This window comes from Manihot esculenta, chromosome 14 (genome assembly GCF_001659605.2).
Source record: "Manihot esculenta cultivar AM560-2 chromosome 14, M.esculenta_v8, whole genome shotgun sequence".
NCBI lineage: Eukaryota > Viridiplantae > Streptophyta > Magnoliopsida > Malpighiales > Euphorbiaceae > Manihot > Manihot esculenta.
In genome coordinates this window covers 17,854,670-17,875,643 of record NC_035174.2, presented here as the reverse complement: position 1 = coordinate 17,875,643, position 20,974 = coordinate 17,854,670, and the positions used below count along the sequence as shown (strand labels likewise).

Genomic DNA, 20,974 nt, shown 5'->3' with positions numbered 1-20,974 from the left:
AAAGCAGTAAGAACAATTTTTTTTTTGCCGAAGAAAAAAAAAAAGGACAAAAGAGGAAGAGGCGGTGGTGGCTACAGCCAGCTCAGACAAGTTGTATCACTCATTTGCCAGCCCTACTCCTAGTGTGGGTCCACTTAGGCAAAGCTGAAAATAAAAATTCAGCGAGTTAATATTAAAATTAATAATTATTAAATTAAGTATTTATATAAAAGCAAGCCGAAGCCAAGTTTGAAATATTTTATATATTTTTATTGTATATTATTTATTATATTTACAGCTTTAGAATGTAAGGTATTTACTAATAAAAAAATAATTTATATAAAAAAATTTTTAAAAAATTAAATACAAAGATTTATTTTCTATTATTAATTCTAATTTTAAAAAAATATTTATATATAAAAAAATAAATATTATTATCATTTTTTAATAAAAATATATTGAACTAATCTAAATATTATGCTATGATGATCTGAGATTCAGAACGTAGGGTTTTACAAGAATTTTTATGAATTTAGAAAAAGTTTAACTTTAGAGGAGAGTGTTTCCTCCCTTTTATCCTCTTTCTTCTCCCTTACGAGAGACGACCTTTCCGCTATAGGTCCACCTATCCCTTGGTGTAAGTCTGTATGTACAAGTAACCCCGGGACCATCTTTATGGCAGACAATCATTTAATTTCCTTCGGTGCGCGAGTGGACAGGACTGCGAAATGACTGGACCCGCCTTCTCTTCTTGTGACCGGGTTTGAGGAAAAAAGGGCCAATCCTAGAAAAGGGCTGATTTTAATGCTGAAATGAACTAGACCGGTCTAATTGAGTGACTTAAATAAGAGTCCGGTCTGAAGGGTAAAGGGGTTGGGCCTAGCTTATTTGGGATTAAGAGACTCCTGATTGTGGGCTGCTACTATCGGTCCGGCCTTATAATGGGATGGAGAAATTCAGCGGTCATTATGTTATATTTAATAATTTTTATTTATGTAATATTTTAAAATTATTATTTATTATTTAAACTATAATAATATATAAATTAATTATTAATAATAATAATGTAAGGATGGCAGTTAAGAAATGAATTGGGAGAGTAGTCAGAAGACACTAACCACCTGTTTCAACTTTCAACGGCCATTAGTTTCTTTTATATATACCTATTGGCAGCTGTCCTTGTGTCACCAAATCCTTACGATTAAATCAACATTTTATCTGTTAATGTTCAAAAAAAATAATCATTTTTATTTGTCAAGACAACTTACAATATAGTCTTGATATTTAATGAATTTAATCCTGAAGAATAATTTGATTTTAAAATTTTATTTTATTAATAAATAGTAATTTTTTAAATAAATTTTTTAAAATCTTTATTAAATTATATTTCCTTCATATCATAATTCTTGTATATTTTTATTTTTTTTTTATTTTAAAATTATTATTTATTTTTTTATACTATAATAATATATAAATTACCAATTATAATTCTATTTAATTTTATTTTTTTAAAAAATCTTAAAATAAAATTTATTTTTTATTTTTTATTTAAAAGGTGAATAAAAATTGAATATAATTAATTACTGCACAATAAAAAATAGCTTTCATATTTTTACTATGAAAGTGAATATTGCAAAGGGAGTAAATAGAAAATACCACTATCAAGATTTTGTCTATTTTTGAAAAAGAAAGTTATTTTCTAATTGATAACATTTTATTTTTTATGTGGTACTTACTGATATAATTTTTTTAGCATGTCATTTTTTTTTAGTATTCTTCTATGTGCAGGTGAAACGAACAGGAAAAAAGATCAAAAGAAGAAAAAGTAAGCGAAAATTTGAAGAATCAGAACAAGTGAGTAGAATATTTTTCTCTTTGTTGGGAGCGCTTCTCTTTGATCGTTTTCTTTATTATTTTTGTATGGTTTTGATGGGTGTCCCTTGTCTTAGAGCAGGAGACGATTAGTTGATGGATCTGTTCTTTTTAGTTTTTAAGACTCCATGACTTCTGTCTTTTTCCTCGGCGAAACCATGGTGCTTGTGTTTTATTTGCTCTGTTCTGCATATCTTAAGTTTTGTTATACTTGGTGAGGGAGTTGTTTTGCTAAACCTGTATCTTTGAAGGTTCTATTTAGTTTTCGAAAAGGGTCTTTGCTTTATTGATGTGGTATTTGGGCTAGTCCAGCCAATACTACTTCCAAACCTGTGAATGGTTGAACTCTGTCCTTATGCGACTGATTGGATGATTTTCATGGTTTTCTGGCAACCTTTTCCAGTTTGATTTTTGTCTGCCCTAGTGTTTCGTTTTCTTTTCTGTTTGATTTTGACTAGTTGTTCTTTTTTTTCATCGATTGTTTGTCTGTCTTCCCCGATATTAATTGCGGTATTGTGTTAATGAAAATATCGAATTGGCAAGACTTAATTGATGGTGATATTATTGATTCGATGCGGGTAACCAGTAACGGTTAATAAATAAAGGGTAGTCGAAACAGCAGCAACATCGAAATTTGTTACGTTTTTTTTTCTTTTGATTTTGTTGATTTAATTCAGTATTTTGACTTGATTTATTCTAATTTTATTTTATTTTTTTTATTTTATTTAATTTGGTTTGATCTGATTTGAACCTTTGAATTTTCTTTCAACCGGTTGATTGAACTTTTTATTATAATGCAATATATTATGTATTGGTCCAAAAAAATATAATTTTTTTTTAAAAAAATTGAGTTAGATTCTTTGAATTATAATTGGTTAATACTAAACCAAAATTATTTTGTTAATAAAATAAAAAAAACAAGTAATTTATTAACAATATGAAAATTAAATATTAAATTTTTTTATTTTTTATTTTGTACTAAATATTTCAAAATTTAGGTATCACATTAATCCAATTAATTTAAAGGATCTAAATAAGAACTCTCGCAATAAAGTATTTTCGATTTAATAATAGATTATTAATTACTCTATTGAGACTTTGGAGCCGTCATAGCATCATTTTTGAGCTATGTTATTTTATTAATTAAAAAATATATAAAAGTAAAATATAAATTAAAATATCATATTTTAAATAAAAAAATTAACCATTATATAAAAAATAATTAAAAAAATAAAAATCTAATAATGTTATGTAGCATATAGATTAATCAATGGATGTCCAGATTACACCTTAGGATTTCTTCATCTTTTTAAGGAGCCCAAGAAAGCTTCGGCAATTATGTGGTCTTTATAATGATTTTCTATCAGTTTTTACATGCTCATTTTACTTGTTTTTAATAATATAAACACACCAAAAGTTCTCATTTTAATTGAAAATTGAACAAAATGATTTAAATATTTTTAACCATTCGATAAAAAAAAAAATAAAACTATAATTTAATACACGCTATTTAAATAAAAATAATTTAATTTCTGAATTTGTATTTGATTAATAAAATATTTGGTCCTTTTATTATATTCATTATTAGTTAACCATAAATCAAACAAATCAATCTAAATTAAAGGAAACTATAAGGACTACATTGCTATGGAAGTGTAGGTAATTATAATAAAAAAATTTATAATTTAATTTCTATCATTTTAATTTTAAAAAAAATTATAGCTAGGGGAGAGCAGATTTCGGTCTAAACCGAAAAACCGAACCGAACCGATTAATTTCGGTTTATCGGTTCGGTTAGCCAGAATGATCGGTTTGGTTCGGTTAATATATTTAAAATTATTCGGTTTTCGGTTCGGTTCGATTTAAACATGTTAAATAACCGATCAAACCGATTTCATGGCTAGGCCAAGCCCATGCCCTCACCCGAGCCCTCACGCGATCCTCTCCTACCCAACCCAGCACCCCAACCCCCTCCATCGGTCCATCCCTTTCTGCTCCCCAGGCGTTCAAGCTCCAATCTCCCGATTCTCTCCCCCAGATCTCCCGATTCTCTCCCCCCAGAACCCCTATTCTCCCGATTTCTCCCCCTGGCCACCTCTCCAGTCTTCTGTTTCTCCATGAGCTCCGGTAATTCCTCCTCCGCTAGCGATTCTTCGGTGCCGCCCGCTGAGCGCAGACCCCGCCACCATCTTCGGACAAGCAAAAGGAGAAGGCCAGAGTCAGCAGGACTTCAATGATACTGTGGCATGCTCACCAAAACGACGCTGCCGCTGTCCGTAAGCTTCTTGTGGAAGATCCATCACTCGTCCACGCTAGGGATTACGATAATCGAACTCCTCTCCACGTTGCCTCGCTACATGGATGGATCGACGTTGCCAAGTGTTTGATTGAGTTTGGTGCTGATGTCAACGCCCAGGATCGATGGAAGAATACGGTATAATTTTGTATCCATTGTTTTCTACTTGTTCACTGCCCTAGTAGTCAAAACTTGCAGGGATTCTATCTTCCCTGGGCAATGCTGGCCCTGGATCTGATTTTTGGGAATCCATTAGGGTAATAGTTCGGTTTGAACCGAACCGAACCGAACCGAACCGATTTTTATCGGTTCGATTCGGTTCGGTTATACTTTCAAAATCGATTTTTTCGGTTTTGAAAATTTTAATAGTTCGGTTTTTGGTTTTGTCGGTTCGGTTCGGTTCGGAACCGAACCGACCGATTGCACAGGGCTAATTATAGCAATTAAGGTTATAAATTTTTGGTTTATATGGTTTATAAGAGTAGTATGAAATCCGTAATAGGTGAGAAAATCACTCTGTTTGATCGAGTATGCTACCAATATATTTTATTTTGTCGATGAAAATAGTTCTATTAATTTACTATTAGTTCAATCTTTTTAATTTTTTTATAAAAAGAACCTCCTTAATTTTAAGAATTTATAATAATTTAATCTTGTTAATAGTAAATAATTTAATTTTTAAAATTTTATTTTATTAATAAAATAATTATTTTATTAAATCTACTATTGGTGAACTGAATAGAAGAAAAATTAAATTGAAAAGATTAAACTATCACAAATAATGCTTGTGAAGTCAAACAATTGGAAATGCACGTGTGTTATCTCCAACATGGAAGACTTTCTAATATATATATATATAAAATTAGGGAAGGGCTAATGGCCACACATCTAAAAGCAATAACGTTGATGCCATTCCTAATGGCCACTCATTTGGGCCGCCTTCTTTTCAATCTCAACAACCAAATACAAAGAATAAGGTCAATTATGATATGCTAATAAAGAAAATATCAACAAGCAACAAACAATAGAATAAGAACCATCACAAAAGTTAAATTCCTTATGCTTTATACCCACTTACAACAAAATTCTACCATTCCCCATTTACAATCATTCTTCTCATATTGGAATTCAATTTCATTATTTCATTAAAACAAGGAGAAACTTATTAGCACCATTAGCCTTTCTATAAATGAATCTCATTAATAATTTTTTTTAATATTATAAGTTATCTTCTTAAATGACATTTCGCATGCCAAGTTATTTTCATAATAAAATCAATAAATATTCCATAGAGTTAAATTCTAAATAATACTCTTGTTGGCTAAATTTTGCTGGCTGGGCTGGACATTGTTTTGGAGATTCTAGAAAGAGATTTCATTGCAAAATCATATTTCTCCTATTATTCAATTGATTTTTCTTTTTTATTAATTTTCATATTTAAAATGAAAGAATTCAATTTTTTAATTTAAAAAAATTATTTAGAAAAAGTAGAAATGATATATAATTGTACAAAAATTCATTTGAATTTTTTTTCTAATAAAATAAAACAATTCTAGCAATTTTAAGATTTCCAAACATAAAAAAAAAATAATAGTAGAGATTCTGACAGGTCATTGACCTTGTGGCATAGTCCTAATGCACAAGCATCTGCAGTACATACCACATTTTGAGATCGTCTGCCATGCTTTATCCAAGCTCACTCCTCAGCTGTCCACTTAGATAATTCATGTTGCACCAACTTGATACCAGCATCACATGAAGTTACAATGGAGGAGACAATTCTTCTTTGCAGATCTTTAAATTCTATTGCCAGCTTAACATCCCAAGCAGCGGTTTCTCTGTCACTATAACATAACACCTCTCTTCATAAAAGGAAAATGGTTTGCATATCAAAGGTAAGGCTCCATTGTTGTTTGCGGAAGATAAATTATCTCTGAAAATATTCTTAAAAAAATATTTTTCAAGAAATAAATTATTTTTCAAGAAATAAATTATTTTTCAGTAATTGATTGCATTGTTAAATAAAGGATATTAATAATATTATGTAATGTATAGAGAATTTAAAAATGTTACTAAGATTTTAAAATCCAGAAAATGACTTATTTAGTTAAGAGAAAACCATGTCTAAAAATTTGAAAAATATCTTTTAAAAAAATATTTTCTATGAAATGAATGGAGCCTAAAACTTAATTCAGAATTCTTACCTATCAACGAGGTCAGCGTCCCCGAGATTTTCCATCATGTTATTGAAAGTGGACTGCAGGTCTTCCAGAATTTGCATTTCAATTTCCAAGTTTGATCGCGTCTAGAAATTATTAAAGAAAAAGCAACAAACCGTAAGTGTGAATTGTAAACTTGATGAATCCAGCAAGCTGGAAAACAAATAATGATAAAGCTCACAGGTATAACAACAAACAATCCACCCAATTTAAGCCAATTGCTGAAAAATATTTGCATAGGGACAATATAAAAATGTTTCGAAAAGAAAATTACAATGGTCATGTTGTGCAGTGTAAGGCCCTGAGCACTCCGAAGAAAATTTAGCAATGGACTTGGCAAACCATAATGGAATATATTATGATTCTTCGAGAGCCAAGTACCACGGACCATGTGTGTAGTTTGGCTGGACACAGGGCAATCCTCCATAGAGTCTGGCTCACCAGCATCAAAATCTGGATCAAAACAAAGATTCATAGATTATCAGTAAGTATATAAACACAGGCATATACATGCACAAACATTGTGCAAGTACTGGATGTTTGTAAATTCACTTGGGGATGCAATAAAACCCGGAATACATGCCAGGAATATCTCGGCACTAGACTAGATTTCCTTTCCAGAGTCCCCAGTCCCAGGTGATATAGTTGGAAATTACCTAATGGAATTACATCATATGGATTGTCTCCTTGTGGTAAGAAACCGTAGAATGTAATTAGATGTGAACTGGAGAAGTTCCCATAGCTAAGACAGCATTGTTCTCCAATGAGGCAAGGCCTTGACAGTGGGAATTTCAATGTATTTGTCATAGAATCTACTTTGCCATAGTGAATGATGTGCGGGTGGAGCTGCAGATCAAAGTTTGACATAAGCAAGTTGTGAACAATAAAAACTGAGAATATATTTTTTATATGAACAATTATAGAGTTATGCACTGGCCCAGAGAAACAACAAAGGTGAAATGATCATTGGCAACAGAACTCAGATATTAGGCAGCAAACAGGGATGAACAGTTCATGACAGTACGTTTGATTGAACAAATAATTAAGTGGCAACGCCAATTTAATGCCAAGGAAAATCAACTGGACAGCATTGATGGTCGATCTAGTCTAGGATATTGCGACCATCTCCAGACATGCCTCCCAGATACATTATTGACCAGCCAAAAGTAATCCCAGTTTCAGAACATTCAGCAGGAAACGTCATTATCATTGGAAGCCAGAAGTTTAATTTAACCATCTACACATAAAAATGACTGGTTGAGCACAGAAATGTCAAAATACAAAGGAAGAGTGCATACTGAATGGTTAAGGAAGCCTGCAAAAGGAATCAAACAAGTCCTTAGCTTTCCATCAGGAAACATGACTTTCATGCTATTTGAGTACCAGAGTTCACAAGCCCATAAGAACTGCTCCCATGTATAGAGCTCTGGTGGAAATACATCAGGATACTTATTGCATAGTGCAGGAACCAACTCATCATATTGGATGCGCAAGTGCTGTGAACATAAAAAAATAATGCCGCATTCAGAAACTAGCTTTCTTTTCCTGAAATTTGAAATGTACACATGTTGGTGCAAGGAAGTTGCAACTGATAAAATTCTAACAGCAACAAGTTGGCAGCAATTTTATTTTACAAAAGTTTAGACCTTTGAAAGAAACATATATTTAAAGAACAACATGCGGTCCATCTCAATTGTAAGAAAGCAAAAGTTATCATTATTGAACATCAAGAAAAGAATATGGGCAGCCTAGACTCCAACCAATATCAAGGGCAACTTAACACAAGACTAAACTAATTGCATCAGAATGCAGCTACAAGTTGTTAATACAGCTACAAGTTGTTGATATAGTACAAGAGGTTTAATACTTAGTGAAGAAAAAATCTTCAAACTCCAAAACAATCATGACTTCTAATCTCCTGAGAGTTAAATTGCTGGACAGCATTGGTTTGTGGTGCTTAGTTTAATGCACCACAATTTTGCAAATCACAATCAGAGACCTTAAGATGCAAAAATAATGTAACAAACAATCAATGTGCTTTCCCACTATTCCAAGACCCACATAAGATGCCAGGTATATACATATAAACAACATTAACATGGTCTAGTAACCTCTTTTGCTTGCATTATCTCCTCTAATAGCAAAGTTCCATCCAAAGCCATGATTGCAGCAACTCCAAAGCTCAGCCCTGTCAATGTTGGAAAAAGGGGAACCAGATTAAAGCCAATCAAACAGGGAAGATCAATGTTAACACTGTTGAGATACTTTCTATAAGTAGCCTAGATTTGTAGTGATTATGTGCATAATTAGGGATATGGTTGTGTGATATGATTGGGATATGATTAGACTATAATTAGTGAATTAATTTATTCTTGTAAGTACTATATATACTCCAGTTGGCTTGAGGAGAATAATCAAGAATCTTTCTCCCAAAATCTCTTTCTCTCTTTCTCTTTTCATCACTGTTTCATGGTATTAGAGCCAAGCGTCTTGGCCTATAAGTGAGTGGCAGATCTGCCGCCTTCATTTGGAGATTTTCTGGAAATTAGTTAGTCTCACCACCGAGGCCACTAGCCTTGCCGGTCTTTGATCGGCACCTCCCTGAAGCGCTGTCACCAAAGACACCGCCACCCGCCGTCCCCAAAGACGCCGCCATGCGCCATCACCAGAGGCACCGCCACGGGCCGCCACTTTGTTTTTGCATATGGTACACGCGCCAGCACATAATCCTTATTCCGGTGACCTTTTCACGCCGGCGACCCTTTCCCAAACCCGCCCACGCCGGCAACTCCAGCCCACTAGGTCCAGTCACCTGCCCAACTCTCCTTCACCCATCCTTCGTGAAAAGTACCTTTGGGATTGTTAGTTACATCCTAAAGCAGGTTCCTTTCTTCAAACACTCCCTTAACATGTCTCAGATGCAGATAACCCTAAATACAGTTCACATGATCCAATCAAATAGAGTAGACTCGCATTCCAAACCGAATTCAGTCACACTAAATGAAGCAGAGTACAAAGACAGTTCCGAGCTACTCAGCAACATTCTTCTCCAAACATTGCTCATTCTGGTAACTCTTTTCCTTATCTAATCAAGTCTTTACCCATCGGTTCATAGATCATCGACTCTGATGCTTCTTATCATATCTCTAGTAATTTCAATCTTTTCTCTACTCTTGTTTCACCTTCTACACTATCTAAAATCACATTAGCTAATGGTTCACAAACTCAAGTTAAAGAGATAGGTAACTTATATCTTCTTCCTTCTATCCTCTTGATTAATGTTTTATTCATCCTTGAATGTCCATACAACCTAATCTCTGTTAGCAAATTGACTAAAGATCTTCACTATTCAATCATCTTTATTGCTGAATCTGTGGTTATGTGGTTATGCAGGACCGAAGTACTGGGAAGATGATCGGAGCAAGATATGAGTCACACGGATTATACTATTTTTCCACATCTAACCCTCCAACTGCTTTTGTGTGTACTACCTCCGCTGAACTCATTCATAGTCGTTGGGGACACCCAAGTCTGAACAAGTTACAAAAACTAGTTTCAAGTCTCTCTTTCTTGCCTTTTTTAGAATGTGAGTCTTGTCAACTTGAAAAGCAAACTCGAGCTTCTTTTCCCAAGCGGGTCAATAATAGGGACACTTTTATGTTTGACATTGTTCATTCAAATATTTGGGGTCCAAGTTGGGTTAGTACAACTCTGGGATTTCAATATTTTATTACCTTTATTGATGACTATTCTCGTTGTACCTGGCTTTTTCTGATGAAGAATCGTTCTAAGTTGTTCTCTATTTTTCAAAAATTTTATGCTGAAATCCATAATCAATTTAGTATTCACATTAAGGTATTGCGAAGTGACAATGTAAGAGAATATTTGTCTTCCTCATTCACTCATTTCTTATCATCTTAGAGTATTACTCACCAGACTTCTTCTCATACCCCATAACAAAATGTGGTTACTGAGCGAAAAAATTGGCATTTGATAGAAACAGTCCGCACCTTACTCCTACATCACAATGTTCCGTTATGTTTTTAGGGGAAAGCTATCTTTACTGCCTGTTACTTTATTAACCGAATGTCTTCCTCTGTTTTGCAGCATCAAAGTTCTCATTCTGTTCTATTTCCTAACCAAAATTCCACCCAATTGTCTCTGCGTGTTTTTGGATATATATACTTTGTTCATGATCATACTCCTGGCAAAGACAAACTCCAGTCCAAATCGGTTAAATGGGTCTTTCTCGGCTATTCACGGCTTCAAAAAAATTACAAATGCTATGACTCAACTACTACCAGATATTTTGTGTCTATAGATGTCACATTTTTTGAAACCCCTCCTTACTTTTCTTCGAGTCCGGCACATAAAACCTTTGTTCCTAGAGCTTTGCCTATACCTCCGACTCTTATCTCTCATTTGCTTCAAGTGTGTCAATCTCCCACCTCTATGCCACCTCTTTAGGTCTACACACGTTGGTTTCACCCATTCGCTAATAACAATGGCATTTCTCTCCTTAATGCAGGTACTTCTAATGACTCACCTCCCATTCCATCATCACCTACTTCGGTCATGCCTTCAGCAACAACTATTCCTCCTCTTCCTCTTCGAAAAGATATTCACTCTTCTCGAAATTCTCATCCCATTTATAATTTTGTAAGTTACCATCGTTTGTCTCCTTCCTATTATAATTTTATTTCTGTTGTGTTTGTTGTCTCTATACCCAAGACAGTTAAAGAAGCATTAGATCATCTTGGTTAATGTAATGCTATGGTTGAGAAAATGATGGCTATTCATAACAATGGAACTTGGGAACTGGTATCCTTACCGCATGGCAAATCTACTATTGGTTGTCGATGAGTTTACACAGTTAAGGTGGGATCTGATGGCAAAATTAATCGTCTTAAAGCTCGCCTTATAGCTAAAGGTTACACACAGATCTTTGGACTTGATTACAGTGATACTTTCTCTCCAGTAGCCAAGATAGCTTCTGTTCGCCTCTTTATCTTAGTGGCTGCAATTAATCACTGGACCCTTCATCAACTGGACATTAAAAGTGCTTTCTTCATAGAAAGCTTGTCGAAGAAGTTTACATTGAGCAACTTCCAAGGTTTGTTGCTTAGGGGGAGTCAGGCTTAGTATGTTATATGGATTAAAGCAGTCTCCAAGAGCATGGTTTGGATGATTCAGCACTGTAGTTCAACAATTTGGAATGTCTCGAAGTAATTCTGATTATTCCGTATTTTTTCGTCATAATGGTGATAGATGCATCTATTTGGTGGTCTATGTTCATGATATTGTCATTACAGGAAAATGATCATGATGGAATCTCTCAGTTTAAGCAATATTTGTTCAGTCATTTCCAAATAAAAGACCTAGGAAAATTGAAGTATTTCTTGGGGATTGAAGTGGCACAGTCTAAAACAGGTATTGCAATTTCTCAACATAGGGCTTCAAAAGGGGACATTTTTAGAGCTGAATGATGGCCGGTATTGTACCACCACTCAGCGATAGGTAACCACTTAGCCCACGAATGGGGTTGTTGATAACCAAGACATCTCAAATACCCTTCCAAGCTCTAGTTCAACCTTTCAGTTTGGCCATCGATCTCAGGTTGATACGCAGAGCTATAGGCTAGCTTAGTACCCAACTTCCTAAACAACTCTCTCGAAAATAAATTGGTGAAAATATTATCCGAGTCTGTTATAATAGAAGTTGGCAGCCCATAAAGTTTAAAGACAGTATCCAAAAATACTTGAGTTATATTGAAAGTAGAGAAAAGATGCTTTAGTGCAATAAAATGCCCATACTTGGTAAACTTGCATATGACAACCAAGATAGTATTCGATCCATTTAAAATGGGCAGTTGCTCTATAAATCCATAGTGACCATCCGCCAAGCCTAAAAAGGAACTGGAAGTGGCTGCAACAGACCTGGAGGCTAGCAGTGTTCAATCTTGCATCTAGCACAAGTCTCACATCTCTTTACCCATTCCATAACGTCCTTCAATATACCATGCCAAAAGAAGTGCCTTTTAAGTCATAAGAAGCATATACCCCTAAGTGAACTCCTAAATAAGAGCTATGATACAAGGCGAGTAATTGATCCCTTAAAGGTCCCTTCGATCTGACAAACAACTAATTTTTATGTAATTGATCCCTTAAAGGTCCCTTCGATCTGACAAACAACTAATTTTTATGGAATAACAGTCCATTTTTTAAGGGAATAACCTGGCTGGGCAGTACTTTCAATGGCTAGTTTGTGAATAATTTCAGTAGCTACTTTATCACCTTCATAGCTACTGAGTAAATTGCTCATCCACGGGGGATATATGGAAGACAGTATAGCCATGAAATATCCTTCTTCCGCTTCATTTTTTCTAGATAATGCATCAACCACTTTGTTTTCAACTCCTCTTCTATATAAAATCCTATATTGAAGCCCAAGTAACTTAGAGGTTCCCTTCAGTTGTAAGCTGGTATGCAGTTTCTGCTCAAATAAGTGCTTAATGCTTTCATGCTCTGTCTTTATGAAAAATAGACCTTGTTCCAAGTAATGTCTCCTCTTGGAAACAACAAAAGTGATAGCCAGCAATCCCCTTTCATAGGCTGATAGGGTTACTGGTTCCAGGACCAAAGGCTTTAGATATGAATGCAATCGAACGACCTTTCTGCTGAAGAACAGCCCCCATCCCACTTCCACTTGCATTAGTTTCCACCACAAATGGTTTAGAGAAATCAGGAAGTGCTAGAACAAAAGATTTGGACATCACCTCTCAAAGCTGTACAAATGCTTCTTCAGCTACCATAGTCCATTTAAATGCATCTTTTTTCAAAACATCAGTAAGGCTTATTGAGAAGGCCGTAGTTTTGAATAAACTTCCGGTCAAACCCAAAAAAACTCCTCAATTGTGTGGCTGTCTTAGGAATAGGCCAGGAAACCATTGCTGCCACTTTGCTGGGATTTGTAGAAACCCTTTTGCCCGAGATAATATGCCCCAAATACAAGCATTCACTGGACTTCAGTGTTCCCATGAAATAATTCAATGAAATTTTTGCACTTCCAGCAAAGACAAAAAATCTAGAAGAAATAAAGGTTCTCTAATGAAATTTTGAACAAATTAGAATTAAATTATCAAGGTGGAGTTGAAGCCAAACATTAGTGACCAGTAATGCATTTTAGCTAGATTTTAGGTTTACCTTATATATAAGGACCCTAACTGGTCATCCAAAGCACTAAACTTTAAAATTAAAAATAAGATAGGATATAACATGTTTCAACGTTAAATTGAAAATGGAAGAACTAAACACTAAAATTAGCCTTTGTTAATTATTTTGCTATATCCAGACTAATACCAATCCAACTCATTTTATGAATAAAATGTGACCAATTAACCAACCAACAAAACTACTTGTTACAAATAACATCTTATTGTTGCATCAAAACATATAAATGTTGACTAATCTGACTAACATTGAACTTGGTAAAATGAAATGGTTGAATAATTGAAAAATGAGATTATTCAGGAATACTAATTGAAAGCCCAGGCACCACGACGCAATTATCAGGGGCACGCTCTACCACTGAGCTAATAGCCCATTGTGCAGGCCTCCCGCTAGGGAGGCGCTATGCCAAAAGCGAGAGAAACACCATCCCTCTCTTTCCTTTTTTCGCCCCCGTGTCGCCACGCAGGAGGGACATGTTTCAATGACCAAGATAAATAGAATAGGGCACACCTGTATTAAATTCTTTTGGTAGTGTATCAAAGTAGACCTTGAATTTTGAATTACTATTATGCCTCTCTTTCATGCTCCACAACAATAACATAGTCTCTGAGGAAATCCCATCAAGCTTCCCCAAAATATGATACTGTAAGCAAATTGAGAAATACACTTTACTGCATCAGAACTATAGTTGATATTTTGGAACAGACTATCAGTGGGAATACAAACCTGAATGTCTCCATCGTGAACATGAGGTAACATAAACATAATACCTATATATGTAGAATAACTAAACAAAAAACGTTTTTGGATGTGAAGCAAAAGATATCTCTAAGGATGTGTATATGGAACATGCATTAAGACTCATTTTTCATACAACAGAATATAACCTATGTAGGCTAAAATGCCAGGCATACATAAACTTGCCCATCGTATCACTAAATCAAATTATGAATGTATATTTTATGCACATTGAGATAGTTTGCTCGATCAAAATTGACCACATAGTGGTGAATGGTGCCAAGTGGACTAAGGCACACAAGCTATGGACATTTTGTATGCTTGAAGGACGTGAAGCACACATTACAAAATGAGTATAAAATCCTAAATAATAATTTAATTTGTAAATGGTTAAAAGTAAATGTAAATATCCCAAATATTCACAAAAAAAAAGCACTCCTACTTCCTATAAAGTTCACTACTGAGAGAAGTTCAATGTAATTCATGTCCACATTGGAATGCAAAGCAATACATATGCAGAAGAATAAAATAGTGATATCTACACTCAAGCTACATCAATAATATGTTTATTTCACCCAAACCATGCACACATAAAAGCGAAAAGAGAACAGTATACACAAACCACCACCAAAAGATCACAATAGCAAATACCTAATTCTACTCTCCAATTCATTCCTATAAAAAAGCTAGTAATAATTCCTGTCGTCAGAATCAAGTGATTGTGTTCTTCTTCCCCTCATTAGAGTTAAGATCCTTAGTGTCTTCGTCCTTTTTAATTTTCTCTCTTGAGTGAAATAATTCATCATTTATGATTGCTCAAGTGTAGGCTAGACATACAAATACCTGTGTATGTTAACAGTTGAGTTGATTATGAGGGAGAAAGACAAGTTTAATTTGGGAATAAAGCACCAGATCATATTGTCATACTTCAGTTTTAAGAGTTTATTCTATGTAATTATACTAATCATATAGATTAGACAGTGATATTAAATAGGCAAAATGTAAAAAAATCCAAACTTGAGTAAAACTAACTAATAAAAAGTAAATTTAACAGAAACTTTGGGTCAATGCCCTAAGGCTTAAAAGGTGCACCTCCGAGCACCTAGGCCTGCACCATAGGAATGACACCAGATTGAGACAAGCCGAGATGCCTGATACAGGGAATGGATGTGCATAGTGTTGAGATTGAGGTTCAGTTAAATTTTACACTTAAAGCTCCAGGCAAAGACAGGTCTCACAAAGACAGGTGTTGAGATCTGTCAGCTTATGTAATCTCGTGTTTTTTTATCCTAATTCTGAAATGAAAACTATAGCATCTCTACATAGGCTTTTTTAAACTTCTCCTTACTAAAAAAATTGCAGATGGCTCCATAGACATGGTCACATACTCACATTGCCTAACCACTTAAAGCTTCTTGTGTCTTTTCTTTGTTTTTTTTTTTTTTTGTATTTTCCCTTACTCTTTGTCATGGGTTTTTTTCAACACCTATGCCTTAAACAACTATCACTCAAAACTTGGCTACGAGCACTTAATCATACCAAATTCAACAAACTTAATAGCATGCAATCGCTTCAGATGCGAAGGTTTGTGTATGCATTCAATTTTTTCAAGATGTTGCTAACAAAATGTACATAAAACCAAACATAAATTGGAACTATTTATATATTTTTTAGAAAATGAAGCATACCATGTCAGATTGATGTACAAGCTCCTCAGAAATTATAATAGACACAGGAATCTCCATGGCAACATCCCCAGCTTTCAGATCTTTTGTTGCAATGGCTCCTCTACCAGCTCCTTCAACATCTATACGAGAAATAAGGCAAGAGAAACCTGATGCATTAACAAACAGATTTTGATTCCTCTTTCAGACCTAACCTATCCAATTATTTTCCTTTTGAAACAACGATTTGAACAATAAGATAGTTGATACCAAGGGCAGGGAAAAAAACAAAAAATAGAACTCTGTATCTTGTATAATAGCAAGCATAGATTGCTTATCCTATTACTTATGACTTACATACAATCTCCAGTTTTGATTTTATGCCATTGATTTCACCCCATTCGGCTACCCTTTTTTCCTTGTCACAAATATAGCTTTTATCTATTCTAGCCTCCTCTCTGTTCTTGTCCACAAATTCCTCAAACCTATCAACAATTGCATCTCGTAAGGCTTGCAAGACATTCATTTCCGTGCGTGTTTTACGAGACAGCATGCTGTTAACAAGTGCTAGGATTGAGTTAAGAGCTTCCACCTCATTTCTGGGGCTACAATATTCCACTGATGAACATTCATCAATTTCGCCAAAATAAAGTTCTATCTGCAACTCAGTAAGCCAATTACATTAAAGTTACACATTAAAATCAAGGAACGAAAGGCAAATTGTTGCTGCTATGCTATTTATGCATAGAAAAACAAGGAAGAAATGTAACAACCACAAGCAAGGAACTAAAGGTAATTATTGCCACCATGCTATATATATATATATAGTTACAGTAGCTTATGTGTCAATCTATTCGATAAATAAGATCATGGGATTCATGCATGTTTTTAAGGAGAAAAACATGGAGATTATGCGGAAAAAACAGTTCACCTCATCTAAGTGAGTGATTCTTGCTATCTGAAGCATTTTTTCCAAGGTGGTAGCAATCGAATCAGGACATGTCAAGCTTTTGAGCTGTACATGTTCCCGGATATGAAAACCCTTATTATGCAGTAAATTCTGTCAAAAGAATAGGAGATATAATCAGAAGAAACCAAAAAGATAGAAAACTAACAACTCAGGAAAATATGTTTTCGCTTGATACCTAATAATGTCTAAAGTTGCTATGATGAATCTAGATAGGGCCAACATTAATGGACACTACACATGTATGGACTTTCACTTCTATATATATATATATATATATAGAGAGAGAGAGAGAGAGAGAGAGAGTGAGATGCCGTTTGGAACAGGAGAATTCAACAAACTTGCATGGAAGTCATTTGTAATTTTATATTTATCAAGTTTAAAACTTATGATTAATGGCATTCATATACAATTTGGCACCAGTTATATTTGAAACTTTATGAAGGATTCATCTAGAAAATTCCACAATTTTCTATTTTTTTAATTTCATAAAATTACACTAAAAAAAGAAATTCATGAAACTTGATGAAATTTACTAACAAAGGAGCTCTCTCTCCCACCCACCCTCCCAATATATATATATATATTACTTTAATTCTAGACCCTAGTAAATGATGTACCAAATATCAAAATTCATTTACAATTGAATTTTGGAATGACAGAAAAAGTCACAAATTTTTTTCACCAAATTCCAATCCCTTGAAAATGTATCATAGCATATTTTTTTAAGTATCAAAGCATATGTAGCCAAAGTAAAAAATTTAATTCAAGGAAACAGTATGGACTTCAAAATAATAGTATTTTTTACTTGAGATAGTCCTTTTAGTTTAGCCATTACTATTAGCATTTTCCAGTAAGACTAATTTATTGCAAAAGGTTTGGGCTTTTTTGTTGCTGTTATTAAACATTGGAATCTTTAGTATACTTCATTAACTATTTCTGTGGAATTCTTTTACACCACAAATTCTAACAAATTTCTTTTGAAAATGAAATGAGTCCTTTGTTCATAGCCCTAAACAAGCACAAGTTAAAATTTTAAAGAACAATGTTCTGTCCAAAAGACCAAGTGAAATCAAGCTGTTGTTTATTCTAGCTTAAGACTATTTGCATTAAATTCTTGACAGTACAAATGTATTATATCTTAAGCCAGCACATTATATAATTTTGTATGTCAAGCTTTTCGCCTCTGCATCCCCCACCCCCCCCGCCCCAAAAAAAAAAAAAAAAAAAACCTCCAACATCTCCAGCAAATTTTGAGAAATAAATTTAAAAGAGAAATTAAAAGAAAAAAAAAAAGCAATATCACCGTTTATTTTATTTCTCACCTTCTTTTTATCAAAGAAGGGGTCATTTTCAGAAAGTTCAAGGGCTATTGTACAGCTTTCATCTGTCCCTATGATGACACTTGAAGAACTCAACTGCAGTAAACAAGACAACAAGTAACTCAATTAGTAGTTTTTATAGGGAGAAGAAAGCAAATCAAAAACACAATATCAATTGTCAAAAAGTAACATAATAATACATATACTGCAATTGAAAACCCTAAAGCTGTGGCTTTGCACACTGAAACAAAATGCAACCCCCAGAGCTTACCGTATAGAGCACTAGAAAGGCCTTTAAATTAGTCTAAGAAATGGAAACAAATATATCAATAATAGAATACAACACATAAGAGGAAACGTATTTACCTTAGAATCCTCCATTGATAGACTCAAACTGAAGCAGAAGACAAAAAGACTATAGAAAGACTGGTGAAGTTTGAGCGGCAATCGAAGAAAGCTGGAGCTGCGAGTCTGAGGAAAGATAAATTTCATGGGCCTGGAATTGAAAAACTGAGACTCCATCACTGGGCAAGGTTAAACCACGAGAAGCGGCCCAACGCCACACGACAGTCTCCCCAAGATTGGGCCGAAATTGGACTTGTCCAATCATTGCCCAATTGGAAGGAGCAATTTCCTTTCCTTTTCTTTTCTTTACTTTTCTTTTCTTTCCTTTCCTTTTCTTTTCTTTTCTTAAAAAAAAAAAAACTTACAAGGGCTAATAAAAAACGTGTATTTCCATGCTCTTCAACAATTCTTATCTCCATCATTAGTGAGAGAGATGGGGAGAAATATTGAGCACAGAGAAGATAATTTATATAGCAAATGGGGCGGGTGAGCATGCCAACAATACTTTATTTATTCGTCAAATTTGAATTTTTCCTTTAAAAAACATTATATATATATATATATATATATATATATATATATATATATATATATATATATATATATATATATATATATATATATATATATATATATATATATATATATATATATATATATATATATATATATATATATATATATATATATATATAATAGATGAGATCTTTAATTAATTATATTTAAATTTCATTTATTTGAAAAAAATAACTTAATATTTAGAAAATAATTTTTGTGTAAAATATTTTGAGTGAAAATATTTTCATAGAAAATATTTTCTAACGAGATAACTTATTTTTCATTATTTAATTTTAGTTTAAAAAATAAAATTTATTAATAAATTTTTATATATAAATCTTAATAAGTATATCAGAAAAATGATTTTTTATTTTTTAAAAAATTATTTTTTTAAAAATAATTTTTTATCAAAAAAATATTTTTCTTTAATTAAATTTTCTAAATATCTCAAACACAAAAAAAATATATTTTTAGAAAAATATTTTGTGAAACAAATGGAGCTAGATAAATAATGTTATATTAAATAAGAGAGACAAATTTAAATCAAAAACTAATTTTAGATTTTTATTCACTAAATGTATAATTTATCCTCTAATCTTCATATGAAAAAGGTTAGTAACACCTTAATATTTTTTATTACTAACATTTAAGATCTAACTTTTATAAAGATATAACTGATCAAATATAATTTAGACATATTTTTTATTGTTATTATTACTGAATTAAATATTTTCTAATTAATTTTATAATTTTGATTATATTTTGTAGAAAAGTATAAAGAAGAGGAGATTTGATGTAAAATAGCTTAAAACGTAGAAACTGACAATTTAGATCAATTGTCCAGTGTACTTTACATAGGTCAGAAGATTGCACAGAAACCCAGAATTAATCAGACTTGCAGATAGTGATTTGTCAGAATGATTTGTCCAAATCAACTAGGCAAATCAACATATTGATTAGAGAATTGCACGAAAACCTGAAATTGACCAGTTGTAGATAGTGATTTGCTCATAATAATTTGCCCAAATTAATTGGACAAATCAATAGATTGACTAGAGAATTATACGAAAATTTGAATCTGTCCAGACTCGCATAAATAGTCCTCAAACAGTGATTTGTCTAGAACGATTTGCCCAAATCAACTGGGCAAATCGACAGTATGCACAGAATCAGCAACATGCGGAAAAAATTTTAGATTTGAAAATTTAGAGACCTAGTCATCACATTAAAAACGCGGGACCCACGCTAAAATCTCCTCAAATATGCAGCACAAAAACTTCCTTAAATCAAGGACTTCTATTCATGAAGAAACACATTTAAGGAAAAAATCCAAAATCAAATCAAATAAGAATTCCATTCCAAGGATTGTTGCTAGGGTTTGAATGCCTATTTAAACACAGCATTGAAGGCAGCCAAGAGGGAGTTTCGGATCACAATTCTGGACAGCACCGAATCTGCAGCTTCATCTCTCTACTCTTTTGTGTTTTTTTTGTAAGCCATGAGTGACTAAATACTCTATTTCTAGTTAAAGTTAGGAAGAAATTTCAGTTTCTATATGAATTGGGAGATTTAAGCTCAATTGTTAATATTTTATTCTTCAATATTTATGTAAATTTTGTTCTTCATCTTATTATTACTTTGTCATTGGATTAATAGGGCTTGTTGTTTTTGATTTCAAAATAATATATTATTAGTTTGAATACTTGAAATCCGTAATTATTTAGGTTATTCAAACGCAAGTAACAATTAGTGTAACAACTAAGAAATTGAATAATCTAACTCAAA

The 20,974-nt window shown here is 33.2% G+C and overlaps 1 protein-coding gene across 5 annotated transcripts; it reads right to left on the bottom strand.

Annotated features, from left to right (window-relative positions):
- Positions 1 to 5,666: 5,666 nt before the first annotated feature.
- LOC110600553 lies at positions 5,667 to 18,772 on the bottom strand. Of its 5 annotated transcripts, none has more exons than XM_043950669.1 (12): positions 18,653 to 18,772; positions 18,290 to 18,382; positions 16,929 to 17,057; positions 16,355 to 16,655; positions 16,022 to 16,140; positions 14,106 to 14,238; positions 8,478 to 8,554; positions 7,665 to 7,862; positions 7,023 to 7,212; positions 6,641 to 6,819; positions 6,352 to 6,452; positions 5,667 to 6,080 (listed from the first exon to the last, which is right to left on the bottom strand). In XM_043950669.1, the coding sequence occupies exons 1-12, from the start codon at positions 18,665 to 18,667 to the stop codon at positions 5,951 to 5,953; spliced, it is 1,665 nt and encodes a 554-aa protein (XP_043806604.1). In that variant the 5' UTR covers positions 18,668 to 18,772; the 3' UTR covers positions 5,667 to 5,950. The 5 variants fall into 5 exon arrangements, with proteins under 5 accessions (XP_043806604.1, XP_043806602.1, XP_043806603.1 ...); XM_043950667.1 differs by having other exon boundaries at positions 5,667 to 6,009; XM_043950668.1 differs by having other exon boundaries at positions 5,667 to 5,991.
- Positions 18,773 to 20,974: the final 2,202 nt, after the last annotated feature.